General features: G+C 43.6%; 1 protein-coding gene across 11 annotated transcripts in view; it reads right to left on the reverse strand.

The window, feature by feature from the left end:
* The window catches only part of ADD1 (adducin 1), an 84,953-nt gene that overhangs the window by 34,589 nt on the left and 26,442 nt on the right, over positions 1-23,922 (reverse strand). For all 11 annotated transcript variants that reach the window (XM_081073140.1, XM_081073135.1, XM_081073138.1 and 8 more), the window contains 2 exons: positions 4,671-4,885; positions 615-777 (listed from right to left, as the gene is read on the reverse strand). In XM_081073140.1, the coding sequence (XP_080929266.1) occupies positions 615-777; positions 4,671-4,865 (358 nt within the window). In that variant the 5' untranslated portion in view covers positions 4,866-4,885. The remainder of the gene's footprint in view (positions 1-614; positions 778-4,670; positions 4,886-23,922) is intronic.

Genomic DNA, 23,922 nt, shown 5'->3' on the forward strand with positions numbered 1-23,922 from the left:
GAACAGACAGGCAAACAGCAAACACCAGGTGGTGTAATGGAAACCAGTAAGGTAGGCCGGTCAGTCAGAAGCTGACTATCCAGCTAGAACCATCAGAGATGGATCAGGGCTCAGTACACAGCAGGCCGTAGTACTTGATGCTGAAGCGACCCTCAGCCACCACACCTTTGCACACCTAACCGTCCTTTGCTCACATTCACCCACCCAACATTTCCCCTCTGGCTTACTTTTGGAATTTCTGTTTCTCATTTGCGAGCAGCACTGAGGAATAATGGGTAAGAAATGTGGGCGTGGCTGAAATGAGTTCAGGCATAACTGACGTGCTGCTCCACAAGCATTATTTCTGATTAATTCAATTCATAAAGGGTCTGAGAAGCCACATAAAAAGTCATCTGCCTGAGAAATAACAGTCTCCCTGGCTCATAAAAAGGAGCCCTCCACATTCAAGACACATCCAGGCTTACTACCTATTTTTCACTAGGACTAAAACACATGCATTTTCAAAAGACTCCATTCTATGTATCACAGTCATGTGTTGTGTGCCCGTCTATTTCACACATCAGGAAATTTCTTCTGGAAAAGGACAGAGCATGTACAGCGTCAGAAGTACTCACTCATGTTCAAGGCAGCCATCCCTCCTTGTGGGGCTGCTGGGTAGACATTCGGCACGTTCGCAGTCATGAAATCTGCGATCTGCTGCAGTGCCAGCAGGCCTGTGGGGTTCTTGCCCTTCTTGAACTGTTCCTGTATCATTGATTCCAATTCTTCACAGAAAGCCTAACAAGGCAAATTCAAACAGTGAGACACCCTTTCTGTTCTGTGGAAGGCAGGGGTAACTTTTCAGAGACTGTTCTTTTGTTTGTTTTCATCCAGGGCTAGAAAGGCACATGGATGTTCTCATACACTGCTACTTGAAGCATAAATTGGCACATTCTTTCAGGAGAGCCACTTAACAATATAAAAACTTAACAACTTCAACAGGCATTCTGTTCTTAGGAATCTTTTCTAATGACATCATAGGGGATGTGCTCAAAGATTTATTCATAAGGATGTTCATTCCAACAGTACTGCTAAAAGGGAAAACAGGTTAACAGGCTGCACTGTAAGGAGCAGAGGACTGATGAAACACTCTGACCCGCCTGACAATGGAATTCTATGCACATTCAACATGAGAGGCCAAAGAAAAATGAAATGGCATAAAACTGCTCTTGATATATATTTGAGTTAAAAGGTTATAAAGCAATACAACCAGTTCTTATAAGAGTAAATACTTATATAAACACAGAAAAAGACTACAAGTAAACACATCAAAGTGTTCACTGTAATTCTCTTAGTGACAGAATCAGGAATTTTCGTGTTCTACTTTGTGCTTCTCAGTATTTTCTTCATAATTTGCTTTTTGAAATTACTTTTTTAAAGTTGAAAAGCGAACCCTAAAACATTTGTCCTTCATCAAATAATCCTAAAGGAGGCAGAAAAGTTAATTTGGGTTGATAATTTTAATATAAAGTCACTACTGAAACAATATATGTAATTTAGTTTCCCCAAACTGTATTAAAATAATTTTTCGATATTTTTATAAATATCCTATAAATAAATCGTGTCCAATAATTATACATAATAGTTAATGTGAAATATGAGCTTGCTGATTACCTAGATCTGATTATAAGCACTCCAAGGGCTTCTGGATGGTTCTATATTAACCTTGTTTCTAGTTTCTCACTACTTGAGTTGAAAAGGTACATTGCCAGTGACAGTCTAAGTGTACCTATCACATGAGGGAAGCAAGCAACAGCAAACGTAAAGGTGTTAATTTAACAGTATAAATGAATATAAAGAATCAGGATCCCATCTCTCCTATTATGAGACAGAAATTCATAGGTCATATTTTGTGGAAATCAGGGAGGAGGGAAAAGCTGACGGGGGCTTTGAGGCCAGGAATAAATGAAATAAACCACCGGCCGTGGTTTGGGGCCACCTGTTGGCAACGCAGAACGTACTGATATGGATGGATACGCACAGCTGTAGACAGAGAGATGGAGACAGGCGACAGCCCCCCCTAAACATCAGTGTGCTGGCACAGGGAACACAAAAGCTGAATTCAACATGCTCCCTGCCCTCATGGGCCGCCCCCCATCTGAAAAACCAATCCATGTCAATGGTTTGCAAATCCACACACAAAATCTATGGGAAGCTCAATTCCACATTCACTGTAACATGTACCACATACTCACACGCCACTGTAATGCAGTGCACACATGTCCACACACAGAACACCAGGCACCGAGTCTACACAGAAGGAAAGGATGGTCCCTGCGCATCAGGAGCTTAAAGCTTAGTAAGGAAAACACAAAAAGGAAAATGACAGTCCAGGGGGCCTCTGTATCAATGGCATCCCAGAGGGCCTGTATGTGCAGTAAGGAGCTGAGCACAGCAGTGACCAGTGAAGGCCTGCAGCCACCCGTCTGGATCCCAGGGCCTGGCTCCAGCCACCACTCACCGCCAGGGACCTGCAATGCTTAATGCTTCCCTGGTCCAAACTCCGGACGGTTCAACTTCCACACTCTCACCTCCCAACTTCTGGCCGCCTCTCCTCCAATGACCTGACATCCAACTCCCCTCAGCCTCCCATTTCTATGGCTCACCCTAGACCTGCTCATTCCCAGTAAGTGTGCCCCTCTTTGATCTCACAGCCAAACATGTGCTCTCCAAACACCCCCTCCTGGAGTCCAGCTGACCCTTTCTTCAACCCGTCCATCGTGACCCTGACCCCTTTTCACCGCCCGTCCCTTCCCTTCTAGGTGTGCTGCCCCCCCTCACCCAACTCAGGTCCTCGGTTGAACATTACAGTCATTCCCCTGCTTATACCTTCAACTCTCCCATTTCTTCTGGCAGAATCCTAGGCCTGGGTAAATTCAGCTCCTCACCACTCCTGCTCAGGCTGCTGCAAGTGGCTGGAAGCAGAAGCCAGACCAGGCTGTGCTGGCTCCTTGTGAGTTCATGCCCACTGCCCTGCGTGTGCCCTGTGTGCTAACCCAGCGAGCACAGTCGCCTTTCCTCGCCCAGACCCTCGCCCACTCCATGCCTTCTCTCCCTCCTTCTCACACCCCCTACCCCATCCCTGAGCCCATTCTTGGGAGATGGAAACTCCATGTGCTATTTGCTGCACTGAGAACAGAGTCAGTGGGAACAAAGCTCCCCAAGTTCCCCTCACATCTACCTGATTCTGACCATCTGTGCCCACGGGAGGGCCTTCGCACTCCTCGCCATGGGCGAACTATCCACGCTCCGAAAACCAAGAACCCACAGCAGGTGCATTCCTATCAGCAAGGTCCAGGTCTTTGCACTCACACCCTCTCCCTCCTCCCCGCCCATTAGCAGTTCTATGTATCCCACACTCAATGTAAAAACTCAGATGAGTCTGCCTCTCTCCCCCTTTACTAGCAGCACCCTGCCTCAGGCCACCATCATCTCTTGTCCGAAGACGGCTCTCTCTCTTGCCCCATCCACATGCTCTCTCTATACCAAACCCAGACCAAATTCTTTAAAAACTCAATCATGTCATTCCTCTCTGCAGTCCTGCAATGACTCCCTACTGTACTCTGAATGCAAAACAAACTCCGGATTGGAGCTACCCAGCCTTCCAGCATCTGCTCGGGCCTCCTCTCCAACTCACTGCACCTCCCTCCTGCCACCTCCTAAGCTCAAATACAACACCGCTTTTGGACTCTTCCTGCCCACACATGCCCAGCACATTAGCTCCTCCCTCAACCTGGAAGGCTCTGCCCCGTCCCTGCACAGCGGCCCACAACTTCCGGTCGCCCAGAGTCAGATACAGCCTTCCACCCTCAGAGAGGCCTGTCTAATCACATCATTCTCAATCCAATAATCCAACTGTTTCCTACACAGCACGTCTATGTGTTGTTTATGTCCTTCGACTAAAATACAAAGTCTAAGACTTGACCTGGGTGCTGTCACAGGTGTTCCACTTATGTCAAAATTCATCAAGCTGTACACTTAAGATCTGTGTACTCTACTGTGTGTTATATACCTCAGTAATATGTAATAACTAAACAAATACAATCAGTTCGAGTTAGAGGCCTTGTATATCTTGTTTACTGCTAAATCCTCTGTTCCTGAGAGAATAAACATCAAAAAAATTCAATGAATATCCTCCAACTGACATCCCAAAATATTAAGGGAATAGAACAGACTAGAAGCTGAAGCACACACAAGGACAGCAGCATCAACAGGAGAAAACGTGAAGACAGTACTCCTTCACCTAGAGATGCAAACAGAAGACACTCAGTTGTAGTTCAAATGCTGATCAACCAATAAATCAGGTACGGCTGAGGCCTACTATGTGCCCAGCACCAAGCTGGTACTGTGGAGGAAACAGTAAGTTTTAAAAGGTCCCAATAAATAAAGACTCTCTGGAGAAGCCTTGAGAGAGTAAAAACAAGAAATAAGCACCCCTCTCCTTTATGATACTGAAGACTTCATTAATCGTGTCTGAGAACTTGAACACAACGGAATTCTTCCAACAGCGATACACACGTGTACGAGGCCCTGGCGGCCTGTGTTAAGAGAAACTGCGTGACACACATGACGGAGCACCGAGCTGAAGCACCGGAAGGAGGAAGACCTCCTCAGGGAGGGGCTGCGCTTACAGGACTCTGCAGAATCATGGACACCCTCTTTTTCTGCTCCATCATGTTGAAGTCCTGGCGAAGGTCTGGTGCCATGTTCCTCTCTCGCAGGTATTCTGGACTGTTCTCATCCACCCTGTCGAAGTACCTCTCTTTGTGAGGGGCTGTGGTCGGGGGTGGTGAGGTCACCACTGCGGCCCGAGTATCACCATTCATCGCACAATCTTTCTAGGCTCCTACAGAATCAAAACAAAAGAAAGTATTGTTTTTGAATCAATGTCCAATAGCATTTCACAATGAGCACGTCAGCCTGATAAATACAATTTTCAGCGTGAGGACACTCTGACCGACCAGTTGTGACCATGACCTGTGAGGCTTCTTTGTGGCCTCCGAGGCACATGGCTGGTCAGCGCCTCAGTGCCACTCTTCCACGGCTCAATGGCATTTCTTGTCCTTGCCATTGTTCTTCCGCAGACAACAGGAGAACAATCTAGTAAAGCTATTATGTCCTCTGACAAATTGAGAATGAACTAGATATTAAACATTTGGCCACAAGATAGTTTAGAGTCATGATATTGTCCCACCCCAACAGGATCTGCTAACAGCACAGTTCATTTCTGAAGAAGTAGGATTTATGATATTTTTCTAAAAAAGTATCAGTAGTGATTTTGCAAAGCATTCTGAAGGCAGATCAATGGAGAGAAGTTGCTCACACATCTGCACTCGGGCAAAAGGGAAAGGCCCCTCATCAACACCACCTTTGTCGTTCAAAGACAATAGCAGGTGCCCCTGAACAACCTACAGAACGCCCAAGGAGCACAAATAGGAAAGTCTACTAACGTGGTTACTTCCTGGGCATTTTTTTTCCCCCCTGCTTCCGCCTCTCCCTTAACCCCACTCTGGTTCAAGCCGTTGATTCTCAGTCTAGTTATGTAGGACGCAGTTTCCTGGCCCACTCTGGTATTATGAGCCTTGCGCTCCCCCCAGCTGAGGTAGTCGGTCACCAGTCGTTGGTCGGCCGCTCACAGCAGCTCACGCACTGGCAGCTCTCGCCGGCTGCCGGCCACTCACGCTGGCCATCAGCCACTCCTGGCAGCACACGGCAGCCCACGCAGACTTCTGGCTGCTCACAGCAGTCCAGCTCCAGGGAGAGCTGTTATTCACAATCTCAGCTGTAGAGGGCGCAGCTCACTGGCCCATGTGGGCATCAAACCTGCGACCTCAGTCGGTTGGAGCCCAGCGCTCCAACCACCTGAGCCACCAGGCCGGCCCTATGCATTCTTTTCAATCCCAGTCTCTTATGTGAAATGCTGTTTCAAACATACTGAATTGTGTTCACCTTTAACTATTAAATCTCTAAGCAGTACCTTCACTAATCATACAAGAAGTTCGATTTCCTATACATCGCTGAATGGCAGCTTTAACAATCTAAATGCAGTATTTACTGAACATCTATTATTTTCTGTCCAGTTTCAAATGAATTAGACGTGGCCCTCATTTTGAGGAAGCTGGACTCCGTGTAGCGGGGAGACAGACACGGGGAAAGGTGGAAGTGCTGACACTAGAGCCAGGACGGAAGAGGAGAGTGGCCGGCACAAGAATACAAACGAAGAAGCAGCAGCTGAAGCAGCCTGGAACAGTTCCCAGCACACACTGAGCATGTAAAGGAAACATTTTTGAATAAATTAAGATCAAGACAGAAAGGATAAAGAGACACAATGAGAAACAGTCTCTTAAGCCCCAGGCAGAGCGTTTTAATGGAGACTGATTGAACAGTTCCCCAGGCCAGTCGGGTGAACAGGCAAGGATTTAAAGGTGGATTAAATTAGCAGCTAGTAACTAGTACCCCTTACTTATACTAGACACAAAAGTCATTCCAAATGGAACACAGACCAAAATATAACAGTAAAAACTATAAAATTCTTAGGAGAAAACACAGAGGTAAATCTATGAGAACTTACTTGGGTTAGGCATCAAAAAGGACCAGCAACAAAAGAGATAAAATGCACTTCCTCAAAAGTAAAAACATTTGTGCTTCAAAGGACACATAACAAAGTGAATAGACAACCCACAGACAGAGAGAAAATATTTGCAAATCATACATCTGAGACGTGATTTACATCCAGAATATATAAAGAGCTCTTACAACTTAATAAGGAAAGTACCAATAACAAATTTGAAACTCATCAGGTGACCACAGTGGATGTCACAAGGAGCACAACGTCCCCGCTCAGCCTTACCTAAGGTCCTGATCCCCAGATCCTGAGATATGAGTAATAATTATTTTACGCTGCGATGTCCTTCCATGGTTTGCTCTGCTGAAACTGGTGACTCACATAACGTGAATGATGCGAGGGGAAGGAGAATGGCAGCAGCCCCAGTCGTATTCTAGCCATTGCTCTTTACTGGTGTTTGAGCCGGTGGCCTCCTGGTGTAGACATGCTATTGTCTCCCTCCCTTTACAGATGAGGGAACCTAGGTCCTACTAGGAAGCTGCCTGAGGTTCCAGGCCACCTGGCTGCAGGGCTTTTGTTCTTAACCTCTAGGCCACATTGTAAGTGACAGTGGGTGCCAGCAGAAGCAGTGGGGGTAGGGGGTTGGGAGGAGGGGGTAATGCCCCCAAAGGGATGGAATCTAGGGCACAGGTGCAAAGACTGAACTTGAACAAGAGCCCCCAACCTTGGGAATCCGGAGCTGCCACGTTAGTTTTTCAATGTGCATATGAACGGACTTGGAATCCTGTTAAGATACAAATTCAGATTCAGTAGGTGTGGGGGGAGGCCTGAAATTCTGCACATCTCATGAGCTCCCAGTGATACCAGTGCCACTGAACTTGGACCACGGGGAACACCAAGGCTGTAAAGAATATTTGGTTTACACAAAAAATATTTTGTGCTACCAACAGCCAGAAAATCTGTTGAAGAAACCTTTTTTTCAAGAAAAAGATCCATTTGGATATTGCTTTTAAAACCGAAAGATATGATAGAAATAACAGCATGTTTAAAGTGATACCATTTCAAGGACTTCAAGTATGAAAATAACCGAGGACTAAAAGTCTTCACAGTAAACGAAGCGATGACCTAACTGTACTCTTTAAAATGTACTGTTCTCTAAACATTTCCTTTAAAATACTGAGTTTAATCTGTTTACTTAAACGCAGTTTGTTCTAAAAGATCGACCCAAAGAACAAAACAGTAATGGTTATCTGACATTTCTTCATTAGATGTAAATGAAGCTGAACATTCTGAGCCAATGATAAAAATGTTCTACTTCACCGTTAAAAAAAAAGACAAAAGGACATAAACCACAGTATTATGGTTACCCTATTACTAACTGAATCCCAATTTTAAGTCATTTTTGTTGGTAAATAAGGACAGAAGGGAGCATTTCAGAGGCAACTAGAGCTGCTTCCTGGTCCCAGGGCTGACTGAAAGAAAAGAATCTTTGTAAAACCAACACGTAAAGATAAAGCAGCGATAACTCACTTTTTATTACAAATTGCCATGTGAATGGGGAAGAAAAAGATTGCAGACAAGTATGCATTCCATTCCTTCAATAAGGAAGTCTATAAATTTAAATCAAAGTATACATAGTCTGAGCCCAATAATGAAGAATAAACACAATTCCACTTTTAAAATACAAAACCTGTACTTGGTTTTTTGTGAGTTATAGCTTCAGGTTTCATTAACTTAATTTTTAAGAGTGTGTTAAGACAGCCAATTTTTTTTAGAAAGATCTCCACAAAAAAGTTATTACTTAATTCAATTTTTTTTAAATGGAAAACTACAGATGTAAAAAAAATTCCGACATCTAGAATAACTAAAAATAATTTAAAAAGTAGGATCGATGTCCAATACACAGATGATTGTAACATAAATATTAAAATCTCAATACAATATTATAAAACTGAAGATTCTTTAGTATAACATACATGAGATTATAACATGTTTAAATGAAAAACTATAAAATTTCCTCTTCTATAATCTTATCAAGATTATAATCACAAACAAGATAACATCATGGCAAACAAGATGCATTAAAGTTGACTAGAGATTCCAGAGAGGCACTGATTAATGTTCCTCTATCTCAATAATCTATAAAGCTGCTAGAATTTTATCTGTGTAAAAGGTTAAGAGGTCACAAATCTCAGTATGTTGATAACCTGAATCAGTGAAATCTCTGGGAACAGTATTTTCAAGTAAGCACGCATACACACCCAACAGAACCCAAAAGTCTGGATGAACCATGCAAACAAGCCAGGCCTACCCGTGTGACACCTCAGTCACCCACCTTTCCCATCGCAAGCACACCACTGTAATCTACATAATTACTACTCACCTCCTGGACACGCAATTGCCTCGTACTGAGTTCCTCTACGCCCAGCCTCCTAACCGTCCCCACACCAATCCAGTCTCAACAGCTAGGCCAGGGAGCATTGGAAAAGCTTGCCACTCAGTCCCCTGCTTAAAACCTGACAGCTAATAGGAGGACCTTAGCTGGAACCTGATTCAAAACACTGTAGAATAAACATCCAAAAATGACATTTGAAACAATTGGAAATTTGAACATTAACTGGACTTGGATGGCATCAACAAACTGTTAAAAAATTTAGGTGTGATATTATTATGGTCATATTACATACAGAAATATTTGTGTATGAAATAAAAGGACATCTGGAATTTGCCTAAAACTTATATGGTGTGGAGGGAGAGTAAGGTTACACTGAAAACACAAGACTGGCCATGAGTTAATAATAGTTGAAGCTGGAGGAAGAATAAAATAGGGTTCATTATACTACTCTATTTTGTTATGTGTCTGAAAAAGCCCCTAAAATTTTCCATGCTCAGAATAAAGTACCTCCAGACCTTACGTACACTGGTCTCTGCCTGTCTTTGCGTAAACACATTTCAGCACGGTCTTCCAGACAGGCATTACTGATATTGGGAAGAAAGAATATTTTAAGATTAACATCACTTTTCTAATGTCCCACTCTGCCTAATACATCATTTATTAATCTGGAAATAAGAATGGGTACCCTGGAATATTCTTTCTTAGCAAAGATATTCTTTCCAACCCCAGGGTGATCCATCCTCATTGATTTGTAACTAAACCTCAGATCAGAAACCAGACAAATTTTTGCTTCTCTAAGATACCTAATGAGCCAATTCTAAAGCTTTTGGGCAGATTCCATTATTTCTTGGCACTTCCCTTCTGGCACAAACATTCTGCTAATGGCTAACTATTCCAACCATTCACATGATTTACTTTCGAATCCCTAAAGGCAGAACACTCAAACCAAAGACTGAAACAAGAAGGCAAGGAGGTGGCCTCTAGATAAGCGCCTTCTAGAAAACCAGAGGGTTTGGTCAGCTGCTAAACGTTCTTAGATCATACCTCAGGAAACATAATGACTGCCAGGTGGTAATGCATTATTGTTTCACGGAAAATAAATCAGGAGGTATCAGATATGCTCGTGTGGTAATAAAAGTGACACTCACCTCCACGCAGCCTTTGGCACAGTCATTAGAAGAAAAGGAAGAGGTGACCTCCGCAGTACCTTCCTCTATTTCTACTAACTCCGGTGCTTAATATGTACATCTCCACTAGAGCTACCTTCCACATGTGTGCAAGGCACCAGAGATAAAAAGGTACAAAATGACAGACAAATAAAAGGTACTCTATCAAATACTCTTGGTGCCATGACCGAAATCTACTTACGTATCAGCAGGGATAAAGTGTCCAGTGGTGGAAGGCAGAAAAAGCAGACAAAGAGTGCTATGGGTTGAACTGTGTCCCTCCAAATTCATGTTGAAGCCCTAAGCCCAGTATCTCAGAAAGTGACCTTACTTGGAAATAGGGTCGTAGCAGATGGAATTAGTTAAGATGAGGTCATATTGGAGCAGGCTGGGCCCCTAATCCAACAGGACTGGTGTCCTCATTGAAAGAGGGAATTTGGACACAGGCGCGGATATCAGCTGAGGTAACGCATTTACAAGACAAGGACCACCAAAGATGGCCAGCCAATCCCCAGCAGCCAGGGGAAAGGCCTGGACCGGATCCTCCCTCAGGCCCAGAAGGAACCAACTCTGCCTCCGGACTGAGAGACAATGCATTTCTGCTGTTTAATTTGTGTACTCTGTCAAGGCCGCCCCGGGGAATGTGGAGGGCTGTCAGGGAAGCTTCCAGGAAGAGTTGCTTTCAAAGCTAAGCGGAAACTTCACATGTCCTGGGGCAGGCAAGGGTGCAGTGATCCGGTGAATGGACACGTACCAAGCTTTAAAGACAGTGGCAACAGAAGGGACAGCACAGTGAGCGAGCGGGCACTGTCCCCTCCCTTCACACTGAGTGCCCGGCACACAGCTCAAGGAGTTTGCAACGAACTCACTGAACTCCTCTCTCTTCAGAACCTTTCAGGCCCACTCACTCTCAAGACGCAAAGATTTCCTGTTCTGGGGAGCCTTCCCAAGGTGCCGAGCTTGGCCCTGGCCTCCTGGTCCAAGACACTTTCTTCTCACCTCTTCGCAGCCATTCTCAGACAGGACCAAACCATCTGAATAAATGCTCCTTCACCAGCTTGTGGGCCCCTGAGGGATTGGAGCAGGGCCACTTAATCCCTAACTCATTTGGTAAGCGAGCCCTGGGACAGGGTTTCCCACAGAGTAGGGCAGGACCCGACACACGCTTTGCTCCTGAGGTCGGGGATCTGCTGCAAGGCACCCCCTAACTTCTGTGCAAGGGCTCCAGGAGGTTTGTGTCCTGAATGAAACCGCACCGTTGTTTTATGAAACAAAGCACAACACAGGAGAAGGCAGACTCACCAAAGCGCGTCAGTGAGGTGACGGATGTGCTAATTAACCTGATGTGGGGTCACTTCACAATGTGGACACCTATCAGACCATCATGTACACATCAACTGCGTTACCACTTTATTGTCAACTGTACCTCAGTACAGCTAGAAAAAAGCTAAACAAGTGGATCTGGAAAGGGTGACAAGATTTTTTTTTAAATTTATTTTTCAAGTACAAGTGATATACAATATTTTATTAGCTTCAGGTGTACAGCATAGCAGTTAGACACGTACCTAACCAAGTGATCCCCCGATGAGACTAGTCCCCACCTGTCACCATACAGTCATCACAGTTACTGACCATATTCCGTGCTGTACTTTACATCCTGTGACGCATTTTATATCTGGCAGTTTGCACCAATTAATCCCCTTCCCCTTTAACACCCATCCCTCAACCCCTATTTGGCAACCATCAGTTTGTTCTCTGTATCTAGGAGTGTGTTTCTGTTTTCTTTTTCAGCTCCCACATATAAGTGAGACCATATGGTATTTGTCTTTCTCTCTCTGAGGAGGGACATGATTTTAAAGCGGAGCCGACACTTACGGCTGAGCCCTGGCAAAGGGCTGGGAAGAGGCTGCAGACAGCCCACACCCTCTCTGGCGCCTTGGCTGGGGAAGCAGGAGAGACACGGACGCCCGGACCAGACACTCATTACTAACTCTCAGAGACCTATGGTTCCGGAAGGAGTGCTGTGCCAGCCAACAAAAGGGGACTCCCTCATGTCTCCTGGCAGGAGGGAGCCCAATGCTGGAGCCCTCTCCCAAATACCAGGGAACACAACCAGCACGAGCTGCACGCCTCGCTGCTTACAGGAGTAGCCCAGTCCTCCACTTCTCCCAAAGGACAGACACCCACCTCACGTTTAAGACTCTTCTTCACAGCTTATGGCTGACTGAGTGTGCCCTGCTTGGGACACAAAGCTCACTACAAGCCGTTACTTACTGTGATCCGATCATTTCTATTCCTGTGTTTCCAGATGTTCTCTTACAGATGAAACTGCTCAAAGTCCCCTTTAAAACAGGCACTGTTAATTTACTATGTGATAAGTACTGATCTAAAACTCACTTTTACATGTATGAACTCATTTTTTTCCTACGGATAAGGAAACTGAGGCACCAAGAAGCGAAGCAGCGAGTGATGGGGGTGCTCAGGTCTGGACTCGGCCTGCCTGCTCCAGAACACCAGCCCTTAATTCCAGCACACACCGCCTCTCACCACCGTACGTCCCAGCAAGCTCAAACTTGAAAAGAAAGCAAAAATAAGAAGTCAAATGCAATCAGCCGGCCTTCAGCCTCGTCCCGACAACTCGGGCTTCCGATTAGGATCCGGTGGGTCCTCTTGCTTCCTCTCTCCTTCACGCCGAATAGTTAGCTAACAGGTTCCCAGCCTAACCTCCCAGGTGTTAGGGAGTGTTGACATTCAGTTACACACCTGCTGCTGTGCTTCCTTTAATGACAACATTTAGTCCTCTGGCATATTATTACAGAGATGGCAGTCACCTGCTCATGGCTGCAGAGCCCTAGGTGGACAAGGGTCTGAAATGAAGGCTATGATTTGGAAACTGCACTCTTATGTGCTTCTCATTGAACAGTTTTTTTGTGCTGACAAGAGGACTCTCCAGTCCAAGGGTCAGTAGTGGGCACTGGACAGGCCACCAAGCCAGGGACCAGTGGTTAGTGCCACTCACTCCACTGGACAACTTCAACATGTGTGAAGTCCTCACCTACAAAGTAAAAATATCTCCCTAACCTACTGATCAAATGAGACAAGGTAGCGAAGAGCACCTTGAGAAAATAGGAGAGGCATAATCATCATCTCTGTGACTCCCGAACTCCCCACAAACTTTTTCCCAAATGCAGTTGAGGAGAATGCAACTAGAAAATGCAAGGGACCCAGAAGAGTGACCAGTGCGTGAAGTTTGTAAGGACAGTACCATGGGCCACTGCAGAGCACATTTCCACACAGCTTCATCTGTTCACTAAAACAACCCTGCAAGAGTCCCACATTTGCAAATGAAGACCTGACTTCCAGTTCCCAAGGCCTCATAATAAATAAATGGCCGAGTCAGGGCCTGAACCCAGGACTCATTCCAAACCCCAAGTTCATCCACTGTCCACCATACAGGAAGTCCCAGCGTGGACATTGGCCAAGAGCAGGCGGGCACACAGGCTCCTTTGTCTCGCTCAGCACTCACTACCTTCCCACCACTTAGCATGGAACAGGCCACAAGAAACATGTTTAAATGGATGAACGAAGAAATGCAAAATTCTCCCTTACTGATGCCACAAAATTTGTTTTCATCCAAAAAAATTATATTTAACTGTAACATAATTATATTGACAACCAGAACTTTCAGATGGCACGTGAGCAAATACCAATGCGGGTATCTTAAGTAAGTGCTTTCAAGAGGAAATCCCACGAGGAAATGGCAATTCCAATTTCAGAAGAGGAATCTGGGAGAAGCAATTTTATCTCAGGCGCTTCACAGTTTAACAAATCTCCACCACCCCACAGACAGGCCTCCACTACGGTTACTATACTGATTTGTGTATCCTGAGCAACAGGACCAGAACAACTCCAGGTAGAGAAAAGCACACGTTGACTTTCTCCTCTGACAGCAACAACCACTTTCTCTATTTCTGCTCCTTCGTGATACTGTTTACTGTCCTTCAATTACTATATTATTTTTAACTGTATTTTTGCTGAAGTAATGAAATCTTTCAAATTGTACTGTTTCACTGAACAAAACTTATACCAAATTTCATTTTCCCGAATTCCATGAGAGTGGCTTACAAAGTTAAGGGTTTGGGTTGGATTTCTGTTTATTTTTCTGGGGGGGGGGGGAGATGGGGAAGTTTGGCAGGGTTGTGAGTAAGGAAGATTAAAATACTGGCCACAGAAGCAAACCGGGAGTGTTTCAAAATTTAATGGTCAGTAAGTAAATGTTCTTTTTTATGAAGTGATTGGTTTCTGTGGAAGACAAATGATAAAAGGAACTGAGACAAGACCACTGCTGAGTGTCTAAGAAATAGATATTCTGTACACACAAAGGGTGAAACAGGGGCTACTGTATTAACTCTGAGACTTCAGAAAATGGTGCCAGGTTTTCCTCTTTGGAGCTAGGCAGGAAATATTTAAAATCACAAGAATAAGCTTAAGTAAAACTCTGCCAAAGGTACAGTCTCTGAAAAGCAGTTATGTCAGTTGATGAAGACTGAGAACACTATTTGTGCTATCAAGTAATTATGAGCACACGATTTTTTAGATGGTCTAGTTTTCACACAAAAAACAGTCTCAAGTGAAAAAAAGAGACAGTTATTTTTGGTAACTTTTGGGGGGAAAGGTGGGATAAGAAAAACACTCATATTTGCTTGCATTTGCAAAGAAATTCAGGAAGAATAAACAAGAAACTTAAAATGGCAGAAAAAATGTTAGGAGTGAGGGATCTGGGTGGATGGGAGGCCACAGACGGCCGGGCAGTCTTTATTGTTCACCCATATACATATATGTTAGTTTAATTTATAAAAAAGAAAAATTGTAAAATAAAACACCATTATGAAGATAAATGAGGAGATGACCTCATCAAAATGGCAGTGTGAGGTGAGCCTCTGGAAATCTCCTCTAGAATTTACAACAAATTAAACAACTCCACAAAGGACTCCCTGCACAGCAGACAGGCAAGACGAAGAGGCCGACTACTGAATTCACCTCCAGGAGGGTGAATCGCGCGAGCGGGGGAGGAGGGAGAGGAGAAGTGCGGAGACGGAGCCCCGCGGGCGCAGGACACAGACCTAGCTCAGTGCTCGGAGCCCGCTGCTCCCGGAACTACTGCAGCTGCGGGAGAGGGAAGGACTCGGACTGCTAGGGCTCCCCTTACGGCCCACAGGGCTGAGGGGGCAGCATACAAAACCGCTGAACCCAACGCTCGCTCACGGCAGACCTCGGAGCAAAGACTGAGGGAAGAGGGCTGAAATCTGTGGTTAAGCCCTCACTGCCGAGCGGAGAACGGAAGCCTTAGGCACTGAGACTAGCCGCCCCCGCCCTACCCTCCCAGAGCTCGCCCCGCCCCCACCTGCCCGGTGCTAGAAGCGATAAAGTAGCAGTGTCGGATCAAAAGAACAGAATATTTGCTGTTCTGAGAACTGTGGACCGCAGACACAGATTCGCAGCCCAGCTAGTTTCGGCAAAGGGGAGGGAGCTGTGGAAGCAGGACAGGCTGTGGTGGTGGTCGCCGCCATTGCTCTGGGCCACCTCTCACAACTCACCCCGCCCCTGGCCCCACCTATCTGGGCGGATCCCTGCAGGAGTAAACAGAACTGCTGAAACAAACGGGCTCTGGATCTGGTGCAGAAAGAGCTTTGGAACTTCAAACGCTCTCCACATCCCCACAGGGACGTGGTGCCCTATGACCCAGGCGAACTGTTCACAGAGGAGAAGCTCTTCTCCCAGGAAATCCCCCCATTGTGTGAGAAGCTGGAATAGTGCAGAGAAAACAGAGCAGTACTGTGTCAGAGAGAAAAAAAGGCTACAGTCGGAGAGAAAATACAACATTCTACCAATAAGTATGGGAAAACAAAAGAAAGACCTCCTCCTATCAACCCGTTGCAGAAGCCACTCCTGTAGATGCCTGGGAAGAGAAATAATAAATCAGTAATTGCCATGAATAACCAAGGTAACAAGACATCTCAGAAAGAAAGTGAAAAGGATCCAGAAAAGGAACTTAAAGACATGGAAACATGTGACTTAAATGACAGAGAATTCAAGATTGCAGTTCTGAAAAAACTCAATGAGATGCAAGAAAACACAGAAAAGCAGTTTAATGATCTTAGAAACACAATCAAAGAACATGAACATTTTGTCAAAGAGATTGAAATTTTGAAAAAGAACCAAATAGAATTCCTGGAGATTAAGAACTCAACAGAAGAAATTGAGAATGAAATAGCCAGCTTAGGTTGTAGAGTTGCCAAGATGCAGGAAAAAAATCAGTGACATTGAAGATAGAAATATGGAAATGACACAAATGAAAGAAAGAGACTTGAGACTTAAAAGAAATGAAAGAACTCTACAAGAACTCTCTGACTCCATCAGAAAGAGCAATATAAGAACAATAAGCATAACAGAAGGAGAAAAAAGAGAGAAGGGAACAGAGAGTATATTCAAATAAATAGTCAACGAGAAATTCCTAAACTTGTGGAAAGAACTGGATCCTCAAATCCAAGAAGCAAATAGAACACCTAATTAATTACCTCAATCCCAACAGGCCTTCTCCAAGTCACATTGTACTGAAGCTGTCAAAAATTAACGACAAAGAAAGAATCCTCAGGGCAGCCAGGGAAAAGACGATGGTAACCTACAAAGGGAAGCCCATTAGATTATAATCAGATTTTTCAGCAGAAACTCTACAAGCCAGGAAAGAGTGGAATCAAATATTCAAACTACTGAAAGAGAGAGATTATGAGCCAAGAATAATATATCCAGCAAAGATATCCTTTAGATATGAAGGAGGAATAAATACCTTTTCGTACAGAAACGGAGGGAATTTTCTAACACATGACCTGCACTACAAGAAATACTGAAGGAGGCTATTTGACCAGCATAAACAGGGATAATTTGTGCCAACCAAAACATAAAAGGGGAGAGAGTAAAGGCCTGAACCAGAATATGGGAATGGAGAAAGTAAGCATGCTGAAGAAAATGGAATACTCTAAATATGAAACTTTCTTTCACATAAACTTAATGGTAACCACTCAAAGAAAGATCTAGAACTTAAATATATAACATAGTAAAAGAAGAAACAGAGGAAAATATCATGGAATACCACCACACAGAATTAATAGACAACAACAAAAAGGCAAAGAAACCATGGAGACACAGTCTCACCAGAAAACCAAAGACAGAATGATAGGAAATCCTCACATATCAACAATCACCCTAAATGTAAATGGACTGAACTTTCCAATAAAAAGGCACAGAGTAGCACATTGGATCAAAAAACTAAACCCAACCTTATGCTGTCTCCAAGAGACACATCTCAGCTACAAAGACAAGCATAGATTCAAAGTGAAAGGGTGGAAACTGACACTCCAAGCAAATGGTCCCCAGAGAAAATCAGGTGTAGCCATACTGATATCAGATGAAACAAATTTGAGGATACAAGAGGTAACAAGAGGGCCGGTCTGATGGCTCAGGCAGTTGGAGCTCCATGCTCCTGACTCCGAAGGCTGCCGGTTCGATTCCCATATGGGCCAGTGGGCTCTCAACCACAAGGTTGCCAGTTCAATTCCTTGAGTCCCGCAAGGGATGGTGGGCTGTGCCCCTGCAACTAAAATTGAACACAGCACCTTGAGCTGAGCTGCCTCCCGGATGGCTCAGTTGGTTGGAGCACGTCCTCTCAACCACAAGGTTGCTCCTGCAGGGGATGGTAGGCTGCACCCCCTGCAATTAGCAACAGCAACTGGACCTGGAGCTGAGCTGCGCCCTCCAGAACTAAGACTGAAAGGACAACTTGAAGCTGAATGGCACCCTCCACAACTAAAATTGCAAGGACAACTTGACTTGGGGAAAAACAAAAGGTAACAAGAGACAAAGATGGACATTTCATAATGATAAAGGGGACTATACAACAAGAAGACATAACAGTCATCAATATTTATGCCCCCAAACAGGGAGCACCAAAATATACAAAGCAATTACTGACAGAACTAAAAGGAGAAATTGACCAAAACACAACTATCGTAGGGGACCTAAATACATCACTGACAGCTATGGATAGATCATCCAAACAGAAAACAAAGAAGTAGAAGCCCTAAATGACACATTAGATGAAATGGACATGACTGACATTTATCGAACACTTCACCCTAGAACATGAGACTATACATTTTTTTCGAGTGTACATGGAACATTCTCAAGAACAGACCAAATATTGGGACATAAAACTAGTGTCAGCAAATTTAAGAAGACTGAAATCATACCAAGTATATTCTCTGAACACAAGGCTTTGAAATTGGGTATCAACTGCAAAAAGAAAGCAGGAAAAACAGCAAATATGTGGAGATTAAACAACATACTTTAAAAGAACGTCCGACAGGGTCAAAAAAGAAATAAGAGGAGAGATCAAAAGATACATAGAAATAAATGAGAACGAAAATACATCCTACCAAACTTTCTTTGGATGCAGCAAAAAGTTTTCACAGGGTGATTTATATCCTTCAGGCCTTGTAGTCACACAGCAGCCTAGCCGACTGTCCCCCCTCCCCCCCCCCCGGCCCCGTGTCTTTCCTTGAGGAAAGAAAAGTCTGTGAGACTGTGCCTTTTTAGGACTTTGCTTATCTCTATGTTTTACACCTTATGTCTCTGTCTGGTCCCCTAAAGATGGTTTGCAGCCAATGACGAGTAAGATTCCCCACGAGGGAGGGGGGGTAACAACTCAAGCCAGGCAGAACCGAGTGGGGACCCCCATGAGCTGACTTCGAAGATCCAAAAAGGGGCCTTGCCTTCCCTTGCCCCTGCCTGGGAAAAGCCACTGCTGACTCTGGCTTTCTTCTCTCACCTGATTGTGAGAGAAGTCATGACAGCAATAAAGATCAGTTCTCTCCCCTTATCTCAATGGAGCTGTTACAATATGAGAGACTTGACCCTGAGAGGGTACATACTGTAATTAAGACATCATGGGACCTTGTGCTTCCGCTGTTGACAGACAAAGGGTGATTGGAATAAGCATTTTTCTGCTATGATGTATGAGTCTCACAGACCATGTAAGAAACAATGTTACTTTCTTGTATTTGTATACTTATCAATAAAAACCTCCAGTCGGCTTCGTTCTGGGCTCCAGTCTTTCAGAACTGTGAGACCCCTGGCCTTCTTAGATTTAACTGCATTAAGTCTCTGTTTCTTTCTTAAACACTTAACCCAAAGCCACCCCTTCTCACACCCTCACTGCCCGTGTTGCGCTGGACGCGACAAGGTCTATCTCAAGAAACAAGAAAAATCCCAGATAAGTAACCTCACGTTACACGTTAAAGAACTAGAAAAAGAAGTACAAATGAAACCCAAGGTCAACAGAAGAAAGGAAATAAAATCAGAGCAGAACTAAATAAAATAGAGAACAAAAAGATAATAGAAAAACTTAATGTGACAGAGGCGGTTCTTTGAAAAGATTAATAAAATTGTCAAACCCTTAGCTAGACTCACTAAGATAAAAAGAGAAAAGACACTAATAAAATCAGAAATGAAAGAGAGGAAGTTATCAAGGATGCCACAGAAATACAAAGGATCATCCAAGAATACTATGGAGGACTAAGTGCCACCAAATTCAATAACCTAGAAGAAATGGACAAGTTCTTAGAAACACATAGCTTTCCTAGGCTTTCCATGAAGAACTGGAAAATCTAAACAGACCGATCACCAGTAAAGAAATTGACTCAGTCATCCAAAACCTTCCCAAAAGCAAAAGTCCGAGACCAGATGGCTTCACTACTGAATTCTACCAAACCTTCAGAGAGGATCTAATACCTGTCCTGCTCAAACTCTTCCAAAAAATTGAAGAAGAGACAGTACTCCCTAACTCATTTTATGAGGCCTCATTTTATGAGGCCAACATTACCCTGATACGAAAACCTGGTAAGACAACACAAAAAAATAAAACTACAGACCAGTATCTCTGATGAATACAGATGCAAAAATCCTAAACAAAATTCTAGCAAATCAAATGCAACAATGTATTAAAAGATTATTTATCACGACCAAGTGGGGTTCATCCCCGGGGCACAAGAATGGTTTAACAGGGGTCAGCCCGGTGGCTCAGGTGGTTAGAGCTCCGTGCTCCTAACTCCGAAGGCTGCTGGTTCGATTCCCACATGGGCCAGTGGGCTCTCAACCACAAGGTTGCCAGTTCAATTCCTCAAGTCCCGCAAGGGATGGTGGGCTCTGCCCCCTGCAACTAAGATTGAACACGGCACCTTGAGCTGAGCTGCCACTGAGCTCCCGGATGGCTCAGTTGGTTGGAATGTGTCTCTCAACCACAAGGTTGACAGTTCAACTCCCGCAAGGGATGGTGGGCTGTGCCCCCTGCAACTAGAAAACGGCAACTGGACCTGGAGCTGAGCTGTGTCCTCCACAACTAAGACTGACAACTAGACAACAACTTGAAACTGAACGGCACCCTTCACAAGTAAGATTGAAAGGACAACTTGACTTGGAAAAAAGGCCTGGAAGTACACACTGTTCCCCAATAAAGTCCTGTTACCCTTCCCCAATAAAAAAAAAAAAAAGAATGGTTTAACATCCCCAAATCCATCAATGTGATACATCACATAAACAAAATAAAGGACAAAAATCATATGATTATATCAACTGATCCAGAAAAAGCATTTGACAAGATACAACATCCATTTATGATTAAAACACTTAATAAAATAGGTATAGAAGGAAAATACCTTAACATAATAAAGGCCATATATGACAAGCCCTCAGCTAATCTCATAATTAATGGTGAAAAACTGAAGCCCTTTGCTCTACGTTCAGGAACACGACAGGGCTGTCCCCTATCACCTCTGCTTTTCAACATAGTGTTGGAAGTCCTTGCCAGAGCCCTCAGGCAAGAGAAAGAAATAAAAGGCATCCAAATTGGGAATGAAGAAGTTAAATTGTCACTCGATGACATGATGCTATATACAGAAAACCCTAAAGATGCCACCAAAAAACTATTAGAAACAATCAAGAAATACACTAAAGTAGCTGGCTACAAAATTAATGTACAAAAGTCCATTGCATTCCTATATACTAACACGAAATCTCAGAAAAAGAAATACAAAAAACAATTTCTTTTGCAATTGCAACAAAAAGAATAAAATACCTAGGAATAAAGTTAACCAAGGATGTGAAAGACCTACATGCTGAAAACTATAAGAATTTTTCAAAGTAATTGAAGGAGACACAAGGAAATGGAAAGACATTCCATGCTCATGGATTGGAAGACTCAACATAGTTAAAATGCCCGTATTACCCAAAGCAATATACAGATTAATGCAATCCCCATCAAAATCCCAATGGCATTTTTTAAAGAAATAGAACAAAAAATCATCAGATTTGTATGGAACCACAAAAGACCCCGAATAGCCAAAGCCATCCTAAGAAAAAGCAATGCTGGAGGTATTATACTCCCTGACTTTAGCTTGTACTACAGGGCTACAATAATCAAAACAGCATGGTATTGGCAGAAAAACAGACACACAGACCAATGGAGTAGAACTGAGAACCCAGAAGTAAACCCACATAAATATGGACAATTTTTTACCAAGAAGCAAAATACACACAATGGAGAAAATATAGCCTCTTCAACAAATGGTGCTGGGAGAATTGGAAAGCCATGTGCAAAAGAATGAAACTGGACTGCTATCTGTCACCATGTACCAAAATTAATTCAAAATGGATCAAAGACCTAAGCTTAAGACCTGAAACAATAAACTGCATAGAAGAAAACATAGATACTAAACTTATGGACCTTGGGTTCAAAGAGCATGTTATGAATTTGACTCCAAAGGCAAGGGATGTAAAAGCTAAAATAAATGAATGGGACTATATCAAACTTAAAAGCTTCTGACAGCAAAAAAAAAAAAAAAAAAAAGAAACCACATAGACAAAATAAAGAGGCAACCAACTGAATGGGAGAAGATTCCTCCGAATAGGGGGCTAATATCCAAAATATACAAAAAACTCATGAAACTCAACAACAAAAAAAACAAACAACCCAATTGAAAAATGGGCAGGGGACCTGAAGAGACATTTCTCCAAAGAGGACATACAAATGGCAAATAGACATATGAAAAAATGCTCAACATCACTAATCATCAGAGAAATGCAAATGAAAACCACAATGAGATATCACCTCACCCCAGTTAGAATGGCTATCATCACAAGACAAATAGTAACAAGTGTTGGAGAGGCTGTGGAGAAAAAGGAACCCTCATACACTGTTGGTGGGAATGCAGACTGGAGCAGCTGCTATGGAAGGCAGTGTGGAGGTTCCTCAAAAAATTATGAATAGAATTACCATATGACCCAGCAATCCCTCTCCTGGGTATCTACCCAAAAAAATCTGAAAACATTTATCCCTAAGGACACGTGTGCTCCAATGTTCATTGCAGCTTTGTTTACAGTGGCCAAGACATGGAAACAACCAAAATGTCCTTCAATAGATGAATGGATAAAGAAGTTGTGGTATATATACACAATGGAATACTATTTGGCAGTAAGAAAAGATGAAATAGGACCATTGTGACATCATGGATGGATCTTGAGATCATAATATAAGTGAAATAAGTCAGACAGAAAAAGTACAGAACCATATGATTTCACTGATATGTGGCATATAAAACTAAAAACAACAAAAGAACAAGACAAACAAATGGAACAAAAACTCATAGACATAGACAATAGTTTAGGGTAGAGGGTAAGGAGGGAGGGGGGCTCTAGAAGAGGGTAAATGGGGTCTAATATATGGTGATGGGAAGAGAATTGACTCTGGGTGGTGAACACACAATGTGAGATATAGATAATGTATTACAGAATTGTACACCTGAAATCTATGTGACTTTACTAACAATTGTCACCCCAATAAACTTTAATTAAAAAAAAGAACATAAATGAAATAATAAGCATCACTGAAGGTATCAAAAGAACAGAGTACACAATACATCATCTTTCTAGTGGCACAATATCAAACACTTGTTGGAATTATTGTACTTAATGTCTATTTGTTAAGTGCTTTAGTGGAGTGACCCTGTCCTGATTTTACAAGTGATAAAATAAAATGTAGATTCCAGAGACTGTCTTCCCTAGCGGTAGAGAAAGTCAGTTCACCAAACTCACAAGTTGCGACGAAAATGTATAGGGTTCAAGGAGCCCCCAGGGCCTCTCCCCCAAATGACTGTTCCCATCAGGACTACTGGCTGAAGCCTTCTCTAAATCAGTGCCGCTGACTACAACAGTATTTCTTTAGGTCCATGCTGGCTCCACTGGACAGCCACTCTCACCATCCTGCTGAAAGCACTGGAGCCCCACGAATGTATAGGGTTCAAGGAGCCCCCAGGGCCTCTCCCCCAAATGACTGTTCCCATCAGGACTACTGGCTGAAGCCTTCTCTAAATCAGTGCCGCTGACTACAACAGTATTTCTTTAGGTCCATGCTGGCTCCACTGGACAGCCACTCTCACCATCCTGCTGAAAGCACTGGAGCCCCACCCTCTAAGCACAAAAGGGCGTTTTGTTCGGAACAACGGGCAAGGTTTACTGCCTGAGAACACAGCACTTACCACACTGGCCTGGAAGTCTACAGCCACTGGGGGAGCACAGCCCAGCTCATTCGCTTGGAGAGACAGACCCAGTGTCCCCCATTGCTGTCGTCTAATGGCATCTTACACTGC

This window comes from Rhinolophus hipposideros, assembly GCF_964194185.1.
Source record: "Rhinolophus hipposideros genome assembly, chromosome: 1".
Lineage (NCBI taxonomy): Eukaryota > Metazoa > Chordata > Mammalia > Chiroptera > Rhinolophidae > Rhinolophus > Rhinolophus hipposideros.